The following is a 22118-nucleotide window of genomic DNA, read 5'->3' as shown; positions in this document are numbered from 1 at the left end:
AAGCAGCACCATTTCTGTGCGAGGATTTTATACGCAAAGGATATATAATTGCACGTGTATTACAGTGGACTTCGCAGAACAGTGATTTTTTGCAGGACAAGTGTACAAGGATATACATCAGCTGTTCAGAACATTACAGCAGAACAAAGAAGATAATAAATTTAAAAGTGTGATTATATTGTATGTGCATTTGTTGTTCATGTATCAATCATATATTTTACTTTTAATTAAAGAACAGATATTGTTAAATTAATCAAACAGTGTATTATTATTATAATTTGTGCATTTGTGTGAATTTGGGTCAACCGTAATTTTGGCCTTGAGTCATTACGAGTCGTAAAAGCATAATATAGTGCTGGGATGGTAAAACCGACTGTGCATGTACGTGAGGATTGTCAATCCCTCCCCACAACAAGTTAATTCGGGTAATTCTGGCCAAAAAAGCCAAAGAAAAGGAGATGGACACCTGGGCACGTAATCATATACTCCGGCGTGACTTTAATTATTAGTGATGTACATGTTAAATACAAAATAACACCCATAAAAATCCATGTTCAAAGCATTGTTTTGCACTCTTTTTAATGATATGTAAACAAACTGTAAAAACATGTCATATACACTAAAGGCGAGTGAGTAAAAGTCACTTTAAGCAACATGAATAAACAGAACGTAAACTATGGCAAATGATGATTTTAACACGTGTCAATATTAGTGCTATCTCAATTCTTTCACATAAAATTAGTTGCGTAACAAGTGAATATATTAACAAGTTTTGTCCTAATTGAGAGAATCATGTGACAAATTGTAAGCATCTGATTGGCTGACAGAAAACCCCTCCTGTAAACGGTGCATGTGTCGGTGCGTATAAGATTCTGATACCGATTTTAGGATACTTATCTGCTCCGAAATTGCATGAGTTTGCAAGATTTTGCGTTGAAGTTCTATGTGAATGTGACGCGGAGTATTATTTTCAAAACCAAGCACACAAGTATTACGTATTCATATAATAAATAGTATATTTACAGTTAAGGTTTATTATATTCTGCTCGACTTTTTTTCATAATCACTTGTACTCACCGACACGCGCTTCGTGTTAAATCAATAATGTGTGATTTGCTCACAAATTAAAGAATTGTAATTAAAGACTAAGCCTGAAATGATTTTAGTCAATCGCCGGTTTTATACACCAATTCTCCCACAGAGCCCCAAAGTTAAGCGACTAAGTGGTTTTCTTTCATTTTATCTCATTATTTCGGCTTAAAATGATCAATATTATGCAATACTTTTTGACAAAGAATAACAAAAAAACAAAATTTGACCAAAATCATACATTATGCTTTAAGTGTTTAAGGATATGGGATGCGCGATGCTGTCAGCCAATCAGATGCTACAGAATTTTGACAACGATTTTAGATTAATTTATCACCGTCTCATATAGATTAAATGGCTTAATTTTGCGTTAAATCAGCGGTGTGTAATGAATGTTTTCGTGGTGTACATGTTATATATATATACCAGACACATGAATGTTACGTTACTTTCAATAAAGACTTCTTACTTGTCCTTTAAGGGCCGGTTTCTCGAAGCATGGCTAGTAGTCAGGCTTCTTAAGCCATCAGGCTTAGTCTAATTAGTCATACCAGTGCTTACAATTTCACACCATACATCACCTAGAAAGATAAATCAATAAATGGATCCACATTGGTAGGGCTAGCCTACTGGCTTAGGAAACCTGACCACTAGCCAAGCTTCAAGAAATCGGACCTTAATGATTAAACAAATAGCATCATTTACAGTTGTGTATAATATTCTGTTTGATTTATTTCAACAATGTTGATTTGGATGAATGTAATATCACTGCTGTTGCGTATCAAATTTAATGTTATGTTCTATCGGAAGATAAACTTTATTTTGACTTCTACGACATTCAAGTTCCGTATAAATACCGTCTGTAGCTCGTACATACGTGTTAACTGGTTTATTGTTTTCCGCATTCATCCTCCGTGTCTTCATAAATAATGTTATGCATATAATAAGAAATACAAAGGCAAAAACAACCGCTGCTGACGTCGCTAATATCCAATATAGTAGAGAAGATGGATCTGAAATACAAGCGCTATCACAGTTTGGTTTTTCAAATTTAGCGTCACTAAAATCATTCATGTTTGATAGCGTTCTTGTTGTAGATACCTCAATATGTTCCGAGTGTGTATTATCGGGTTTTGTTATGGGAATTCCTGTTTTTGATAAAACACGCACCGGGCCAACATGACATGTCTGTTGTTTATCGATATACGCCTCGCTCGTTATTCGACATATAAAAATACTACCTGTATCCGAAGGGGCGATCAGTATATTCGCAACCGCGTATACTCTGTCAGATTTTGTATCCTCCTTAGCCGGTAGATGTTTATCGATACCAGTTCGATACCATCTGATAAGTACAGGTGGATTTGACTGTTCTGAGCTGCAATTTAGTGTCAACGTATCCCCTTCACGAACAGTCACCGGTCCTGGTGACATGCAAATTGGATCCGTCGCAGGTGGAAAATAGGTGGTCTGTATAACCACCGATGCGACAGGTAGGTTAGCCTTCACCCCTGCCACATCACCAATCTTGCAGAAATATTCTCCGCTGTCTATCTTCGATATATGAATAACAGAAAGAAAGTAAACAAACGACGATCCTTCTAATTGTCTTCTGGCTAGAAACACCTGATCTCCAACTACCGGTAGGACATCATCATTCACAGATAGCTTTTCAGTGTGCGTGGTCAAATTTCGAAACATGGTCACCTCATGCCATTGCTCTAAGTTCTTAACTTCACAATATATTGATATTATACCGCCTTCTTGTACCGGATTCACTGGTGCCCGTACTGATATAGTAGTAGCATGAACCATGGTGTGATGTAACAATATAAAGATACATAAAGTCAATCCGTATGGTGGTAAGCTTACTTTGCTTAACATTTTGCGCAGTCTGAGCATAACATCAACCGCTGTCCAATGGTGCAGTAATATATAAGAAGTAATCCACAACAGAAATCCTATACATGCATTTTCATATCGAGCTGTTTTCTAAAAGCCCTATCCATCTCCGATATGTCTAGTAATATGTCTGTAATAATAACCTTTTCCTCTGATAAATATTCTCCAAACCACTTCAAGATTTGACACTCTTGAGAACAGCGTGTGAAATGGAAGCTCATAATCCAGTCGGTGGCGAAAGTCTATCTCTAGCTTTTTATATTTTTTTTTCTTGCAAAGAGCTTGACGCACATTTAATATTACCCTGCTATACTAGTTCACATCTGTGAACATAGTTAATAAATCAAACGTCTTCCATTACTGGATTTACTTTAATAGCTTTCTTAGCTGAACTTAAATCGCTTTAAATCGTATATTAAACCATTTTTTAAATAGAACACACTTTCAAAGGTGTAAAAATACAATTATATTATATATACACAAAATTGCATACATTTTATTCTGAAAACAAGAGCATGTAAATGGTAGAACGTTTAAGCATGTCAAAGGTTTACGGAGTGTGTTAACCATTCCATACGGAGCTTCAGTGTAACTGATAGGTTTTAAAAATTAATAAAATATTGACAGCGTAACGAATTATGACATTTGCATGATAAGATCTGTAATTTACAAATAAAATGCATTCAAATGAGTACAAACATGCCTAGTATTGGTTCAGTTGTTCTTGATTAAAGGTTTTATTTTGTAAACATGTTATTGGATCGAAGGATTTATGTGTGATGAAATCCCGTGCTTTAACGTTTAACGTATTAAGAGACTGACGCAAGTTTGCCATTGGGTCTACTGGGATACAAATTGATATGTACAAAGTGCGGATGACCGCAAAGAGCTTTGAGCACACCAACGTTAAAATTAAATTTAAAGCTTAAGATGCATGTTCACCCCTTGTAATAAAATGTTATGAAAGAATCGTTGTCTTGTCAGGGATGATATTGTAAGGTTACGCCGTATCTTGAGGAAAACAAGGAAATGCCGTAATATATTACAAATTGCACAAAGATACTACTCTCAACCCCGGCTGGTTTTGATTGATTTATTTTATTATTAAAACACTCAAGTGTAAGTAGCGATTTATTGAATTCATCAAATCTTTTTATATTATGAAAATCTTGTAAATTTCACCTTTGCTACAACCGATGTAATGTCAATTGCGTGTCGATTCAAGAATATCGTTTTGGATTTTTTTTTTTTTGTGTTGCTTTATTTTTTCGTATAATTTGAGATTCTTTGTCTTCAGAATTAAAGACTGACAGCTTATTGACAGTTTTTGATTGATTATAACTGTCTTTAGCAGCTATGCAAAATTTTATCAAATAAAAGTACATTGTGCAAAATATCTGGATATTAAAATTTGTTATAGTTTTCTACATGTATTATATGTATATGATTTTGGATGTTTGCAATGCAAACACCAATATCGGTACGCTCACATATACACCCCACCCTGTACACCCCTCCCCCACCAACACACCCCACATCCACACCCCATACACATACCACTGCCAAAACCACACTCTTTTGTTCGCTTCAGCATACTAATGTAGAATTTCATTTCTCTGGACAAACCTGCTATACTAGTTTCCATTCCCCAGATCACCTTGTAACAGATCTGTTACTAATGTAGATTTTCCATTCCCCGGATCGCCTTGTAACAAATACGTTACTAATGTAGATGTTCCATTCCCCGGATCACCTTGTAACAAATCTGTTACTAATGTAGATTTTCCATTCCCCGGATCGCCTTATAACAAATCTGTTACTAATGTAGATGTTCCATTCCCTGGATCACCTTGCAACAACTCTGTTACTAATGTAGATTTTCCATTTCCCGGATCGTCTTGGAACAAATCTGTTACTAATGTAGATATTCTCATTCGCAGGATCACCTTGTAACAAATATGTTACTAATGTAGATGTTCCATTCCCCGGATCACCTTGTAACAAATCTGTTACTAATATAGATGTTCCATTTCCCGGATCGCCTTGCAACAAATCTGTTACTAATGTAGAATTTCCATTCCCCGGATCGCCTTGTAACAAATCTGTTACTAATGTAGATTTTCCATTCACCGGATCACCTTGTAACAAATCTGTTACTAATGTAGATTTTCCATTCCCCGGATCGCCTTGTAACAAATCTGTTACTAATGTAGATTTTCCATTCTCCGGATCGCCTTGTAACAAATCTGTTACTAATGTAGATTTTCCATTTTCCGGATCGCCTTGTAACAAATCTGTTACTAATGTAGATTTTCCATTCCCCGGATCGCCTTGTAACAAATCTGTTACTAATGTAGATTTTCCATTCCCCGGATCGCCTTGTAACAAATCTGTTACTAATGTAGATTTTCCATGGATCACCTTGTAACAAATCTGTTACTAATGTCGATTTTCCATTCCCCGGATCGCCTTGTAACAAATCTGTTACTAATGTAGATTTTCCATTCCCCGGATCGCCTTGTAACAAATCTGTTACTAATGTAGATTTTCCATTCACCGGATCGCCTTGTAACAAATCTGTTACTAATGTAGATTTTCCATTCCCTGGATCACCTTGTAACAAATCTGTTACTAATGTAGATGTTCCATTCCCCGGATCACCTTGTAAAAAATCTGTTACTAATGTAGATTTTCCATTCCCCGGATCACCCTGTAACAAATCTGTTACTAATGTAGAGTTTCTCATTCCCCGGATCGCCTTGTAACAAATCTGTTACTAATGTAGATTTTCCATTCCCCGGATCGCCTTGTAACAAATCTGTTACTAATGTAGATTTTCCATTCCCCGGATCACCCTGTAACAAATCTGTTACTAATGTAGATTTTCCATCCCCGGATCACCTTGTAACAAATCTGTTACAAATGTAGATTTTCCAGTCCCCGGAACACTTTGTAACAAATCTGTTAGTAATGTAGATTTTCCATTCCCCGGATCGCCTTGTAACAAATCTGTTACTAATGTAGATTTTCCATTCCCCGGATCGCCTTGTAACAAATCTGTTACTAATGTAAATTTTCCATTCCCTGGATCGTCTTGTAACAAATCTGTTACTAATGTAGATTTTCCATTCCCTGGATCGCCTTGTAACAAATCTGTTACTAATGTAGATTTTCCATCCCCGGATCACCTTGTAACAAATCTGTTATTAATGTAGATTTTCCATCCCCGGATCGCCTTGTAACAAATCTGTTACTAATGTAGATTTTCCATTCCCCGGATCACCTTGTAACAAATCTGTTACTAATGTAGATTTTACATTCTCCGGATCGCCTTGTAACAAATCTGTTACTAATGTAGATTTTCCATTCACCGGATCGCCTTGTAACAAATCTGTTACTAATGTAGATTGTCCATTCTCTGGATCACCTTGTAACAAATCTGATACTAATGTAGATTTTCCATTCCCTGGATCGTCTTGTAACAAATATGTTACGAATGTAGATTTTCCATCAAGTCTGTTGTTACTCTGGATTTCCCATTCTCCAGATCGCCTTGTAACAAATCTGTTATATTTTCAGTTTCCGGATTGCCTTGAAACAAACCTGTTGCTAATTGTTCTCTTTTCGGGTTACTTTGAAATTGTCAACACGTATAAATCGTTTGGAGTTGTGCACTAACTGTATGTTACTTGATTGAAATAATCATTTGCTAAATATGATATAGTTATGCTAACTATGTCCTGGACATTAAAGTGTTAAAGTGTATACAAATTGGCAAAATGGAAAGGAATCATTGATATCAAATACTCCTACACTTTATTTCGTCTTTAACCTGGGATAAAGGTTATACCCCCCTCCCACATCCCCACCCACACACAACCCACTCCACCCCATCACACCCCAGCCCACACCACATGAAATGTGCCCACGCGTGCACTACACGCATTACAAATTTAATACTCATGCAAATATATATGGGCTGCTTGGAGTCTTTGTAAATTGTGTTTTAAGTCACGTGCGGAGTACTCCAAATAATTTATTTTGTTATTATATATTATTATTATTATAACTCATGGTTGTATTCCTATCGTACACTTATAACTGTGTTCTTTTGCTGTGTTTTGAAATTATTATTATCAAAATATCATGCACAATGTTTAAGTAATAACAATTCTCATAAATCACATCATAATGTTAGTCATAGGTCTTTTATCGTAACTTTGCATGTCCTGTATATTTGATATATTATGTACCGTTATCCATGCCATATAATAATATACCTAATCATGTTTTTGAGTAATATCTGGCAAGACGTAAATTACATTATCCTGCCAATAATGTTATTCTTTGCCCTATTATACAGCAACATTCTATCTTCATGTAATATGATGTTCTGAAATTATAAAGCTCCCGTAGTAAGATTACCTAGACAGCTTAAGTTAGATGGTGATGAATTGGAGTGCATCAGCTGCACGCCCGTGGCATATCTCCCAGTGGAAAAAAGCTACAATTTCTCAAAAGCTTTCATATCGCATCAAATTGATAAAATATTAGTATTCTATATACACGTCAATCATAAACTGCCGTTGTTTCTCGTTTGCATAGCGCAGTAACTATTGGTTATGAATTATAAATCAGCTTGTTCATAAAATAATATCAATATTGTTAAAGCTAAGTCGGTAATGGGGCAAGTCGTATAGTGGCTTAATTGTTTTTATCCAGGGGCGTGGCGTTAAATATTAATGTTAATTGCCTATTATAAAGCAGTCAAATGTTAATTTTTAATTTTAATGTGTTATGATCATGATCATCATGGAAATTTTTTAATAATGCCACAAAGAAGTAATTTTGCTACTGTTGGTACATTATATATTTATACAAAGAGGAATATTTTGAAAGGCGTCTCAGTTTGTTTAATAAACATGCCATACATAATTATGAAGTAGAAGAGAAAAATGATACAAAAGAACGGAAACATCACTCATCACGTAATTGTGTTTGGTAACAATATATTGCTACTAAAATATATATGTTTGATTTATAACGACAAATATTTGCTATACTGTATTGATCTATATCTGACTTAATATATGAAACCGTACATGTATTATTACTAGTAATACCAATGCTTCGCGTTTCATTGGTTAACAACACCGGATAGTATAGAAATGTGATGAAGAAATTCGATGAGCAGAATCAAATTTTAAGAAAAAGTATTATCTTAAAATGGAGTTGGGTTTAGCATCCCAGCAAACACAAAATGTTTTAAAAAAGTGTACATTGGATCACATAAAACGTTTTCATAACATTCAAAAACCATTTTAAAAACTTGCTGCAAAACAAAATGTATTAAGTGTTTTTAAAATATTTCGCAAAAATATTTGCCAAAAATAAATTTACAACATTTTTAAAATGCCTTTGTAGTGTTTTTCATATAAAACGTATAATAAACAAATTCATGACCTTAAAGGAGGATTTTGTGATCCTAGTATCCTCTTTTTATGATATTTTTCAGTAGATATCCACAAAAAAACCTTATTCCCAAAATTTCAGTTCATTCCCATTTTGCGTTTGCAAGTTATGCATGATTATGTGTATTACACTGTTATGTTCCATAGGCCAGTGTTGTAATTTCGTTCTGGTATACCAGAACGAAATTCAAATTTGACGATATTTATGCTAAACGAATTAATCTGCAAGAAATTTTTGGTACATAAACATTATGTAGCCAGAGGTTTCCACTGGTATAAAAATCTCAACTTTTTTTGAAAAAAGTGGGGGGATGGGGTTGTGGATCACGAAATGCCCTTTAACCCGGCATTAAAGCGTTTTGACCAAAACCAAAACACTTTTATAACGTGTTTATTATAAGGTTTCAAGAACATTTTTGTGTTTACTGGGATTATGATTATATACGATTCAAAATGTGGGATTAGAAGTAGTGGTCCTTAATTATTATTTTAAAGGATTGGATAATGAAAAGGCATTTAATTATCGGCAAAATAGTGCAGATTTCTTTCTTTTTCATTGGCTCATCTGAAAATGGTCTCACTGTGTTGGTGCATCACCAACTGTTGAGTATAGGTTCTCGTAATAGTGATGGTGAAGGGAGGAGAAAAGGATGAGAAGAGTGTCAGCGAGGAAGTGGCTGGATAGCTTTATAGGGAAGATTGTGGGGAAGACATAGGTGTAAAGCTAAAAGAGTAAGACACGTCCAAACAATCTGCGTGGGACGACCATATGCATTGGACGATATAAATCCTTTCACTTTACCAGCATCAGGCTGACATATCAAAACATGGATGAAGGAGAAACGACTGAAAATATGTCTCCTTCCATATCCACTGGCCTAAAGCATGTTAAATTGTGTTGTATTCTTTGTCAGTAACATTGATGTGGTTTTGTAGTTTTTCCCATTTCCCATAAAAAGGGCAACACTCTTGTTGTCCCTAAGCTGCTGTGAACAACTGATTGGCCCATGTGGTTGTCTTTTATCATGTTTATAGTGCCCAGATAATTTCTTGACCTGTGTCACTTCTTGTGGGCTATTGTTCATAAATTTAGTATTTTATTAAAAAAAGAAAATCTAACCATAGCGTACTCATCGGGTTCAAATAGAGTTATAAGACTAATGCGTATTTCTTCAAACAAGTCTGATCATCATCGTCAATAAAGAGAGGAACAACCTCTTACTTGAGAAACTGCACAGTATCAGGGGAAACAATGACTCATTGTACTCCACCACTATCCAAGTACATTGTAAACTACACTTTGTTCAAGTTCCGGCATTTGCTGGTTTTGAATTTTGACAGGCGGTATTTTAAAAACTCTCACGGCACCGTCTGCAAGTGATTAACATTATATGGAAAACATTATAGCAAATTGAAAACATTTGCACTTAAAATACTGCTGTATTATATATTGAAAATAATTGTAATCGGTTTGCTGGCACAGTTGGGTTTCATTGACTTTGCTTCCCATAAATGTTACCAGAAATCGTGACCCAATTATTTCAATTTGTCAAAACAATTATATCCATTTTCTTTTAATTCACATAAATCATTAGGGAATTTTTAACGTAACATCAAAAAGCTTGTTAAAACGTGTGCGCTTAAGATGGTACGACACCCCCTGATAAATTTGTGACTATTTTTGCATTTTTCTCAAAAAATAATAACACATTGGTAACAAAAGTTATGTATATTATAGGGGCCAGGAACCCAGTTACTACACTGGAATTTCAGTGACTCAAGACAAGCGGTACGTTATTTATGACAAGAAAAGAGGTATCACTAGAACGTACCTCATTTCTTAACATATAATAATGAATCACTTGTCTTGAATCACTGAAATTTCAGTGAAGTATAATTGGATTCATTGTCCCTATAATATACATAACTTTTGTTACCATCAGTGTTTAGTTATTTTTTGAGGAAAATGCAAATTAGTCACAAAATTTATCAGGGGCTGTAGTACCACCTTTAGCAAACAGTCTTTTACCATGTTTAGAAGATACGATTTGTAATGTCAAACGTAATTTAATTGATTTCATACGTAAGTCGCTATCAATGAGCGATTTATTATATCCAATGACGTAGAGAATATAATATATTGCAGAAAATACTGGGGTGGTTTACATGGGAGAGGGGATCCGCATAGTTCTGTCATATAATTGGGCATCGGCATGACGAATATGGTTGAAAACGCAAGGGCTTATGGGATATACCAAAATAGTCAACTGACATTTTCGGTAAATCCCATAAGCCTTTGCGGGTCGACATGTGATGTCGACACGCTGATTCGCACATTGTTACTACGCACTTCACGTCTTTAAAATCCGCAGTAGCGATGTTCAATAAACGATGTTCGCATCGGCGTGACGTCAAATGACGACATCTCAGGTCTACTCGCAAAGGCTTATGGGATTCACCAAAAGGTCAATTATTTCGCTGCCTCTCAATGTAAATAGGTAGTATCTGCCAGTACTTATAGGGTATTCCATTTGAAATCCAGACATCTCCCACACATGGAGTGTGAATTTCAAATGGGGTTACCTGAATGAGGGACTCCATTTCAAATCTACACCCCCTGTATGGGAGATTAAGATCATGTCCTCCATGGGTCTATGGCTTTCAACTAGAATATACCAATGTTATAGATACTCTCTCTTAGTTTGTGTGGCACATTTATATAGTAAACAAAATAAGGACATTTAAATCTCAAGTGGTGTTTTGTAAATTATTTTTCAATTTGTAAATCAATGTTACTCTTGAAGCACTTCAGGAAACGGAACATAAAATCATGTCGGAATTATATAAATACTTGAAATTCATTAACCATCAATTATCATGCTTATAGCAGAATAAAATTCAGGTAAACACTTAATAAATACAACACATTTATAAAGCAAACTCATTCCATGCATTTGTTATTTCATTATTTTATTTTGTCCTGACATGTTTCTTCTTAAAATATGAACAACTGTATATTAAAAAGGACTCTTTACATTATCAACGGGTCATTATCTCTTAATAAAATCATCACACATCAGATTTGAGTATTTGTGACCAGGTCTAAGTGTTTGTTTACTCTCATTAAATATACGGTAAAGTAATTCCGCACGTATCTGTTTTAACTTTTACCGGGAGCGGAACGTTGTTCCGAAGGCACGTTATTTCGGAGGATCGTTATTCTGAATGTTCGTTACTCCGAATGGTCATTACTCCGATTTTATGACAACAACAAGGTTCGTTATTCCGAAGGGATAATACTCCAAAGGCTTGTTACTCCGATGAGTCATTATTTGGAAATTCGGAGCCTTCGGAGTAACGAGCCTTGATCTAAATTCGGAATAATGATCCTTCGGAATAACGAACCATGTTGCAAATTCGGAGTAATGACCCTTCAGAGTAATGAACATTCGGAGTAATGACCTTTCGGAATAACGAACCTTCGGATTAACGACCCTCCGGAATAATGGTCCTTCGGAATAAGGAAGAGTGTTTTACCTTCTCAGCATAATGTGCTGGTACCTATTTATAACAATGGGTGGATAAAGACAATAGAAGTAAAGTGCCTTATCCAAGTGCACAGCACGATAGCGCAGCCGGGACTCGAACTCGCAGCATTGTGATCATGAGTAGAAGTTCATACTGCTGCGCCAACGTGCCCTCTTTGAAATAATATCTTTCTAATCTGTAAAGATTTAATAAACATCAAATTTTAGTTTCTTATAGATCTAATACATGTTAGAAAGATATGTTTCAAATAGATAAACGGTATTTCAAATAGATATATTACATAATATTATGTAATTTTTTGTTTTTAAATATCTCAAATGGTTTCATTATTTTTGAAAAAATAAATTTGATACAAATATGGGATAAGTGTCAAAATAGAAATGATACAAAATGGTTCAGTTTCTATTGAACAATTTTAGATATATTGAAGGCATTTCTCGGGGCAGTTGAAGAGCAAGTCTTATAATGCAACTGGGTTTGTGGGACGTAAAGGTGTTAGCTAATAAATTAATAGTTCTCTCATTAACGATAAGCCTTGTTTAAGCAAGACTCTTGAAAGAGCCAAGTATGTCTCAACAACTCCATGAATACGTGTACATTAATCTGATAGACGTAAAGCCTCTTAATTAAATAGGTCAACTTCTTTATGGAATAAAATGTATTACTGATGTTCCAGATGGATACCTAATCATCTTAGTACCTTATGAACAGTAGAGCATATGTTAACGGTTGGCAACAATTTTAACTCTCTTCACGCGGGTGTCGACTGCAGACGACATGTTTCAAAAAAATTCAAAAAAAAAATCAAACATTTCATAAATGTAAATATTCATGACCATATTTGGAATCAGCATGAAAAATGCATTAAAATGAGTACAAACAAGCCTAGTATTGGTTCAGTAGTTCTTAAGATAGCTCTTGATATTTTGAGAAAATATTTCAAAACTTCAACTTTTTCCGTTGAAGCGCATGGCTAGCACGCAGAGCATTAATGCTCAAATGAGTTGTAGACCTATATATATAAACAAAAATAGTAAAAGCATAGTTGATCATCATCTTTATAGTACCACATCACCACAACATGTCAAAAAGCATCAGCATTTAACATAATTATAAGGCCTATGTTTTTTGAGCATTCGTTCTAAATAAGATAGCTGAACATTTGTATCTATTGGCATTTACCAAAACTGACCACAAAGTTTTAAAATCATAATAAGTAGCCACATTTGCTCGGATATCGAAAACATCATGGCATAAGACGTATAGTCATCGGTTATAGTGGTTTTACGAAACTCTGCAATAATACCCCAGCAATAATGTAGATTCTACATTTTACATCATTTAATACCTTATACTTCAAGGTTATTCTTATGTATCTTCTTCACAGCGCAAAAACGTTTCTGCAAATGTCAGCATATTATAAGAGATGCAATCATTTTGTCATGACATTCACGTGTCACTAAATGTTCATAAATGCATGTTACGTAATTCTTTTTGCAGTTCTGATTAAGAAAGAGTTATAAATGACAAAATGTTACAGCTTTAATTTTATCAAAGGCATATTGAAATATGTTTGTGCTTTTGTATTATTAACAAGCAATATTTTCCTGCTTTGTATCAGCAAGCAACATCAATGCGAAACGTTTTCACCGTTCACGAAACAACCTGTCCCAATTTCGGCTATTCCAGTTGAAATCCATACACCCCCTATGGAAGACATGACTTTAATCTACCACACAGGACGTGTAAATTCAAATAGGATTGCCTGAATGAGTGGCTCCATTTGACATCTATCATGTCTATACACCCTGTTTGGGAGACTAAGATCATGTATGGATTTCAATTGGAATAGCCTTTGCTGTATAGATGCAATGATATGGAAAGCAAAGAGCATCATAAAAGTGCTCGCAAATTTGTCCCCTTTTAAGTCATAATATATCTTTGAGGCTCTCTTGTTAAGCTTAAAGTGTGAAGAAATTACACCATGTTAAAAATCTGGAATCATCCAATGAATACCAGTGTGCAGAACGAGTTTCAACAATTGGGCGTTTCATATGCGATACTATTATTAACTCATCTAGCAACTTTCGCACGAATGATGAACATCACATTGTATGTATCTTGTATTTGATTTGAACCCCGACCCCTATACCGTAAAAACTCGATAGTTAGCATATATGTGCTTACTATCGAGCGCTTTTAAAACATGCAAACATGAAGAGCCTCATCCACAAAAGTGTAAAGGGTTTTGAGCAAATCATCGATACATATAGTTATATACAAATAAATAAACCTGCAAATGTGCGTCTCGACCCCATTAGCTCAGTTGGTAAAGTGCCGGACTTGGGGATTTGCCATTTGGTTTAATACCATTTCGCCTAATATCCATTTCGTCTAAATCCATTTCGTCTAAATCCATTAGGTCTATATCCACTACGTCCAATAATCATTTGGTCATTTAACCATTTGGTCCGATAACCATTTGGTCCGATAACCATTTAGTCTAATAACCAATAAGTCTAAAACCATTTAGTCTAACAACCATTTAGTCTAATTCTCATTTGGTCTATAACCAATAGGTCTAATAGCCATTTGGTCTAATACCCATTTGGTCTACACACCATAGTCTTACAAGCATTTAGTTTATTAATAAATAGACAAAATGGTATTAGACTAACTGGTTATTAGACCATACGAGTATTAGACCATACGGTTATTAGACCAAACAGTTAGTAGACCAAATGGTTATTAAAAAAATATTAGACCAAATGGTTATTAGACTATATGGTTAGTAGACATACCGGTTATTAGACCAAACAATATTAGACTAAATGGACATTAGACTATATGATTATTAGACTAAGTGGCAATTAGCCTTTCTGGTAATAGACCAATTGAATATAGACTAAACGAGAATTAGACGAAATGGTATTAGACCAAATGGCAATAGACCCCGGACTTTGGCACAATTTCATGTTTTCAAAGTGCTCGATAGTAAGCACATATGCCAACTATCGAGTTTTTACGGTATGCCCTTTTCTTAGACCAGAATTAAAATCACAACTCTTTTGATAACTTAAACCTTGATTCTTAATACCTTTTTGGTGACATCCCTTACCACTATTTCAAGGTTTTGCGCATTCTCCAACTTAATTAAAAGCAATCTTCAAACTTAATTAACACTATTTTAAATTACATTTCACCTGTCGTCGGAAAGCTTAAATGTTCAGGCTTTCTTGGTTTCTCCAGACTCATATACATACTCTTGTCCCTTCGCTTGCTCTCAACCTCAACGTAGATCTCTTCACCAGTATGTAAGGTTGGTATATACTGTGCACCATGTGGTATACTATCATTCTCTGGAATTCTGTAATATTTACAAATCATAACGATACCAAGTATCATAAAAGTTAACGCTAATATCGATGCCGCTGCTGTCGCTAAAATCCAATACATAACCGAAGAGCTTTCTGAACATGTCTTCCAACATTTTTGTTTATCAAAATTGGCACTATCTTGTCCTTTATTGTCAAAATGTTTTGTTAGCACATCAAGGCCTGATGGTGACTTTGTAGAACCATATTTTGGTTTAACATTTGGTGTATCTGCAGCCGCGGCAGGCGCATTGCCATTTGGGCGAACCGTTATTGGGCCAACATGGCACGATTCGGTCCGACTCGGAAAGCTACGACTGGTCACCTGACATAAGAATATCTTTCCAGAGTCATGTTCAGTTACTCTGCGCTTTAAAAGAGCCCCCGTTCTTCCGTCGCGAGATATTTTTTCAGAAATTAAACTCTCCGATGACCCACTGCGTGTCCATTGTATGCTTACTTCCGGGTAAGCATTTTCGCTTGTACACAATAGCGTCATCTCGTCCCCAGCTGATAAAGTTTCCAGTTCACCATGTTCACACACCGGACTTGGTTCCGATGGAAAGTAAGCAATATTGATATAAACAGAATCACTCGGTAGTACCCCTTCGCTGTTACCAACGGAGTTTATCTTACAAGAATATTCACCGGCGTCTTCTTTCGCAGCATCAAGAATTGAGAGAAAATACACGACGCTACCATCAGAATGCATTTGTCGTACAGCCACAAAGACGGTACCACCGGTGTTACTTACAATCAATGGCTCGCCATCCACTATAAAGGCTATTCGGACTTGTTCGCCATTTTCCGGAGATCGAATGAATGTCACCTCTTGACCTTTCTGTAGATTCCACACCTGGCAGTGGACTGAGAGAATCTCACCTTCTACTACTGGCGAGACAGGTGCTCTGGTCACTACACGAGTTTCAGATGCTATAGCAAAGTTCCATATTTCGGTAAATTGTATTAAAATTAAGTAAAAAAGTTGAGAAATTCTGAGTAGTCTTTTCGTTGTATCCATTTGGCTAGGCATGATGCATCATATTGTAGATTTCAAAATATAAAACTTTCAGCTGGTTATAGTCACTGTTGGAGAGTATGATTTCATGTATCGCACATGAGTCGTCCTCGGTAGAAATAAAGCACCTTTGCAAAAAATACAAATCAGCCTGATCCATTCACATCACCGGATACTAGTGAATTTGACAAAATATGCATTAAGATGATGAGTGCCATACTCCTCATACTCGTTCACGTAAAGTTGAAATCGAAAATGATAAACCAATAAAACTCGGCATGCTGCTCGGCAGAGAAAGGCAAGCTGAGTCTTATATACTTTGAGCGGTTAAGTGGCTCATGCTAATGCGCACTTAAATCGCTAGAGATACAAATTGATTTCCTCGAGGAGATCACCCGCCTCAGAGAACGAAGGGCATAGATTATTAAAATTTAACCCTTTGTATACCGTTATCGATTCACTTCATTACTCATTAGATGCACAAATCTGATCAAATATTCAAAACAATTGGTATTAAATTACCATTGTTTTATTAAAACATATTTCTTGATTAATTTGAAATTGTATTGTAAATATGATTTTTAATTACTTTAAGAGTGGTATATTGGTTGACGATCGGATCTGATGGACGTGTATGTCGCCGAGTTATAAACGTAGCTTTGTGTGTAAAAAGCAAATCATACAAATCGCTATCAATACCTCAATTTAAACAAAAATGGTAGAAATTTGCCTTTTCACGTTTATAAGGTTTCAAAGGAGCAGTTTGCTATATTTCTCATGATAAAATGACTTCAAACAAAAAATGGTCATAATCTAACACTGTTCTTTATAACTGAATTTAAACTAGGTATCAGAATTAGTTGACTTTTTAACTCCGCAACATTATCGTACACAAAGTCATAACATGTCGATAGGAAGGTCAATACACCCTTTCCAACTCTAATGCCGCAAGTAAAATGAATGAAAAAAACCTGTCAATGTTATTGTTAGTATTTTCTCTAGTCATATTACTATTAGTAATGATGCTTAACTTGAATAGCGAGATAACGAGACTTTCTTTAATTGATAACGTCTCATATGTGATTCTAATAGAGAGACGCGACGATAATGGATTCGAATTTTTGAGTTTTGAGGACTCGACGCTTGCGTGCATAGAGCAAGCAACGATATACATAAACTAGTATTGTTCCTCCAATATTTCCACAAACCAACTCAAGAACCACTGGACCGATCCTAGGCATGTATGTACTCATTTAAATGCGTTTTTCATTGAGATTCCTAATATAATCTTGAAAATATGAAGTTTTGATTGTTAATGTAATCGTACAAATTTGAGGTTTTTTGGATGTAAGCGCACCAAAGGATAACTGCAGGCTGATGTTCTTCCCCAGTGGGGATATTCCTTTTGTAGGGTATAATGTATCCTACGGGTAGATCTGAAGATGTATATTATAATTAGAATATTCTTTATTATAGTTCTCTGATATCATATACTTTACTTAATTAGTAATGGCATCCTATAGGGAGCTTTGTATATAGCTTGTATAGTTTTCCCTATGTGCACTTAAGAATATTTCCTGGTAAGGTTATACTGCTATTTGTTGTTATTGTGTATTGATATACATGCATTGTATGCGCAGGAAGAGCCATGTTATGATGTATGGATGACTCGCTATTAGACTTGTTGTGTCTTGAAAATGAATCCATTTTGCTGGTAACGTGTGTGCGAGCTAATAAATGGCTTGTGTTACGCATCTCGTACGCAGGCGGTCTCTATTACAACCGGCTTGTATCCCGCATCTCGTACGCAGTCACGATTCGTGACGCAGTGTCACTCTGCACAAATGCTTTCGATATGATTCGCGATGTGCTAGGGTTATGCTTGACATATTTTCGACATGGTTGTACAGCCACAGATACTCGGTTTGGTTATTTCTTTTTGTAACAAGCGCATCTTCACTTTAACTTCAAATATGGTTTCCATTATTTTACCAACGAGTATAATTTAAGGCAATTGTTTATTAACTTCCAAAATACCGTCTATTGATTTGAACGACGGTTTGCCTTTTGAGGATTACAACACGGTTCAATTCTCGGAGCAATCAGGGATAAGCGTGTTTGCGGCACTATTGCTGTATTCCCGAGGAGCAGCAGCGTTATATACATCATAATGTTTATGATCTGGTTAAGATTTGCTTGAAATTAAGCCGCAAATATCAGGGGGCAAATGATTCAATATGGGCAGATTGTCTATGACAGTAAGCCTATTTGGGATGTTAAGTACGGTATTCTCATCCAGTTAGTTCTACTTGCACTGCCTTTCTCCCGCCCTTTATGCTATCATATGTTTCAAATTGCTTCGATTTTCTCTTTCTTCTTTCTGGTACCGTCGCTAATGCTATATTCCTTCCTTTTATCAGTTTATCTGTGTTTGAACATCGATATAGCACGTGTTCATAAAACGGGGCTAATTTAAATCATCCACAGAACTACGGGCGTTAGAGTTAGTCTAGACCGTGTTATTCAATTTAATGATACAAAATAAACCATAAATCCCTTTCCGCCAATGCTGTCAAAGCGCTACACAGAAAGTACAAAACTAGTTTAATAGACGCCATAAATGTATAAGAGGGATAAGAGACAACACACATTCTCTTAACCTAACTTTAAACACGAACTTAAACCTTTAGAGAACAGCAGTGGAGACCCAACAGACCGCGAGAACCTAACTACAAGGGGGAAAAAAGGAGAAACTATGCATGGTATGGAGGGAAAGGAAAGGGGAATTCCATCCGCTATTTCGCTTTTGGGCCACGCATAAATTTAGTTGAGAACTAAACCCTCTTTAAAGGTCCGTAACCCGATCGACAGCATCATCCCCCGATTTTTTTTCATTGTTGATGAGGTTTTGGTATCACATAATAGATACTATTTTTCTCATTACTATCCTGAAATTTGACGCTCCAAGTCGATGTATTTCCGGAGAAATCATGAAACACCGCGGATTTTACAGGTATACCAGTTGTTCGCATTTTACACGACACGGGAGTTTTGGGTAGTCATAGAATGAAATCGGAATAGATTCGGAAGACTTCACCCCAGTACCAATTCGTCCGCAAAAACCATCAAATAGGCCCCCTAATGTCAAACTATAGATGGCGCTATAATGATATAAAACAAAAAACAAAAATAAAGAAATACATAAGAGGCGAAATAAATAAAGAAACATGACCTATATTGTCAAGCATGATACGAGGAATATGAAAAAAAATTATGAGAGCACCTCCCCCATTAAAAAAATTAGTTAAAAAATAAAACAAAGAAAAATCATAAATATGTGAAAATGTGCATCATATAGCAAAAAATAAAGAAATAATTAAGCGAAGTAAATACAGCATGGGCTATCTTGTCAAGAATGATAATGAGCGCAGTGATATGTAATGTTTTTTAAGATTAATCAGTATGAATAGAGGGTATAAAAGTGTACAGGGGCGAGCCGGTTTTCAGTACCAAGGCGAACACTTCCTGTTTCCACCGGGACTTGCGCTCGGCCGTTGTTTCGAGATGCCTGACCAGAATGCAATGCACGCGTACCAGTGTATTGGCTTGCTAATATGCTAATTATTCACATTTATGCTGAAATTGTTCCCGTTTTCTCACATAGATTGATAAAGGGACAATATTTGACATTGTGTGTAAGTTTGAAGAGAATCCATATCCTAAACCGATAGGGTTACCCCCCTTTAAGTTCTTTTATGATATTATTATTATTTTAATAAAAGTACGTGGGATAAAATGTTTTACATGGCATCAAAATGTGTTTATTAGAGGACAGCATTGACAGCAGTTAACAAATCAATGCTCTGCTTTTTGAGATTGGTGATACAACTCTTTGATAAGTACAAACCCCTAACTGTTTGACGTGTAATTATCATCTCTCCACTTGACTTTGATCGAAATGATGAAGGTGTTTATTATTATATGGTAGCCTGCTGCTGGAGAGGGAGGGTCTTGGAGACCAAAATACTCAACCCCCATGACACAAATCTGGAGCAGCTGCAGCACGTTGACAGATCTGGTTGAACAGTGCAGGAAATAACACTGCCTGGGTTTAACCATTATAACTAAACATTCTACCTTCAAACAAAAACTTATCATCCTAAAAATGTATATTTTTAAGAGTGCTCCGGAAACGTGTAAAACAACGTTCTGCTCGCATATCACTTAATATTATATTGCGCACATTACCAAGTCTCGCTTTTTGTAATATAATGCTGGATATTTCATGTAACAAAGTTTGGAAACTAATATTGTCGAAACTATTATAATATTCTCAGGATCACTTTGTTACAAATCTGTTACTAATGTAGATTTTCCATTCTCCTGATCACTTTGTTACAAATCTGTTACTAATGTAGATTTTTCATCCCCGGATCGCCTTGTTACAAATCTGTTACTAATGTAGATTTTCCATTCCCCGAATCACCTTGTTACAAATCTGTTACTAATGTAGATTTTCCATTCACCGGATCGCCTTGTAACAAATCTGTTACTAATGTAGATTTTCCATTCCCGGATCACCTTGTTACAAATCTGTTACTAATGTAGATTTTCCATTCACCGGATCACCTTGTAACAAATCTGTTACTAATGTAGATTTTCCATTCCCGGATCACCTTGTTACAAATCTGTTACTAATGTAGATTTTCCATTCTCCTGATCACTTTGTTACAAATCTGTTACTAATGTAGATTTTTCATCCCCGGATCGCCTTGTTACAAATCTGTTACTAATGTAGATTTTCCATTCCCCGAATCACCTTGTTACAAATCTGTTACTAATGTAGATTTTCCATTCACCGGATCGCCTTGTAACAAATCTGTTACTAATGTAGATTTTCCATTCCCGGATCACCTTGTTACAAATCTGTTACTAATGTAGATTTTCCATTCACCGGATCGCCTTGTAACAAATCTGTTACTAATGTAGATTTTCCATTCACCGGATCACCTTTGTTACAAATCTGTTACTAATGTAGATTTTCCATTCACCGGATCACCTTGTTACAAATCTGTTACTAATGTAGATTTTCCATTCCCGGATCACCTTGTAACAAATCTGTTACTAATGTAGATTTTCCATTCCCGGATCACCTTGTTACAAATCTGTTACTAATGTAGATTTTCCATTCACCGGATCGCCTTGTAACAAATCTGTTACTAATGTAGATTTTCCATTCACCGGATCACCTTGTAACAAATCTGTTACTAATGTAGATTTTCCATTCCCGGATCACCTTGTTACAAATCTGTTACTAATGTAGATTTTCCATTCTCCTGATCACTTTGTTACAAATCTGTTACTAATGTAGATTTTTCATCCCCGGATCGCCTTGTTACAAATCTGTTACTAATGTAGATTTTCCATTCACCGGATCACCTTGTAACAAATCTGTTACTAATGTAGATTTTCCATTCACCGGATCACCTTGTTACAAATCTGTTACTAATGTAGATTTTCCATTCCCGGATCACCTTGTTACAAATATGTTACTAATGTAGATTTCCCATTCTCCGGGTCGCCTTTAAACATATCTGTTAATGTAGATTTTTAATTCTCCGGATCTCTTTGCCAAATAAAAAGGAAAAAATAAAACACCAGCAACAACGAAACAGCAACTATAGTACATTTCCATTCTGTAGATGGCCTTGAAAA

At 35.6% G+C, this 22118-nt stretch overlaps 2 protein-coding genes across 2 annotated transcripts; both read right to left on the bottom strand.

The window, feature by feature from the left end:
• Positions 1-1463: 1463 nt before the first annotated feature.
• Positions 1464-3333, bottom strand: LOC140144962 (uncharacterized). The gene has a single exon (XM_072166756.1). It carries the CDS (start codon positions 2989-2991, stop codon positions 1855-1857), a length of 1137 nt encoding a protein of 378 aa, XP_072022857.1. The 5' UTR covers positions 2992-3333; the 3' UTR covers positions 1464-1854.
• Positions 3334-11415: 8082 nt separating this feature from the next.
• Positions 11416-16707, bottom strand: LOC140144969 (uncharacterized). Its single transcript, XM_072166762.1, has one exon. It carries the CDS (start codon positions 16416-16418, stop codon positions 15204-15206), a length of 1215 nt encoding a protein of 404 aa, XP_072022863.1. The 5' UTR covers positions 16419-16707; the 3' UTR covers positions 11416-15203.
• Positions 16708-22118: the final 5411 nt, after the last annotated feature.

This window comes from Amphiura filiformis, unplaced genomic scaffold, assembly GCF_039555335.1.
Source record: "Amphiura filiformis unplaced genomic scaffold, Afil_fr2py scaffold_105, whole genome shotgun sequence".
Classification (NCBI taxonomy): domain Eukaryota; kingdom Metazoa; phylum Echinodermata; class Ophiuroidea; order Amphilepidida; family Amphiuridae; genus Amphiura; species Amphiura filiformis.
The sequence above is the reverse complement of the archived record's forward strand: the minus strand, read 5'-3'. Positions and strand labels throughout refer to the sequence as shown.

Bases quoted from the DNA above. Each gene is read 5' to 3' on its own strand.
- LOC140144962 (XM_072166756.1), bottom strand. From the start codon at position 2,991: ATGCTCAGACTGCGCAAAATGTTAAGCAAAGTAAGCTTACCACCATAC.
- LOC140144969 (XM_072166762.1), bottom strand. From the start codon at position 16,418: ATGCCTAGCCAAATGGATACAACGAAAAGACTACTCAGAATTTCTCAA.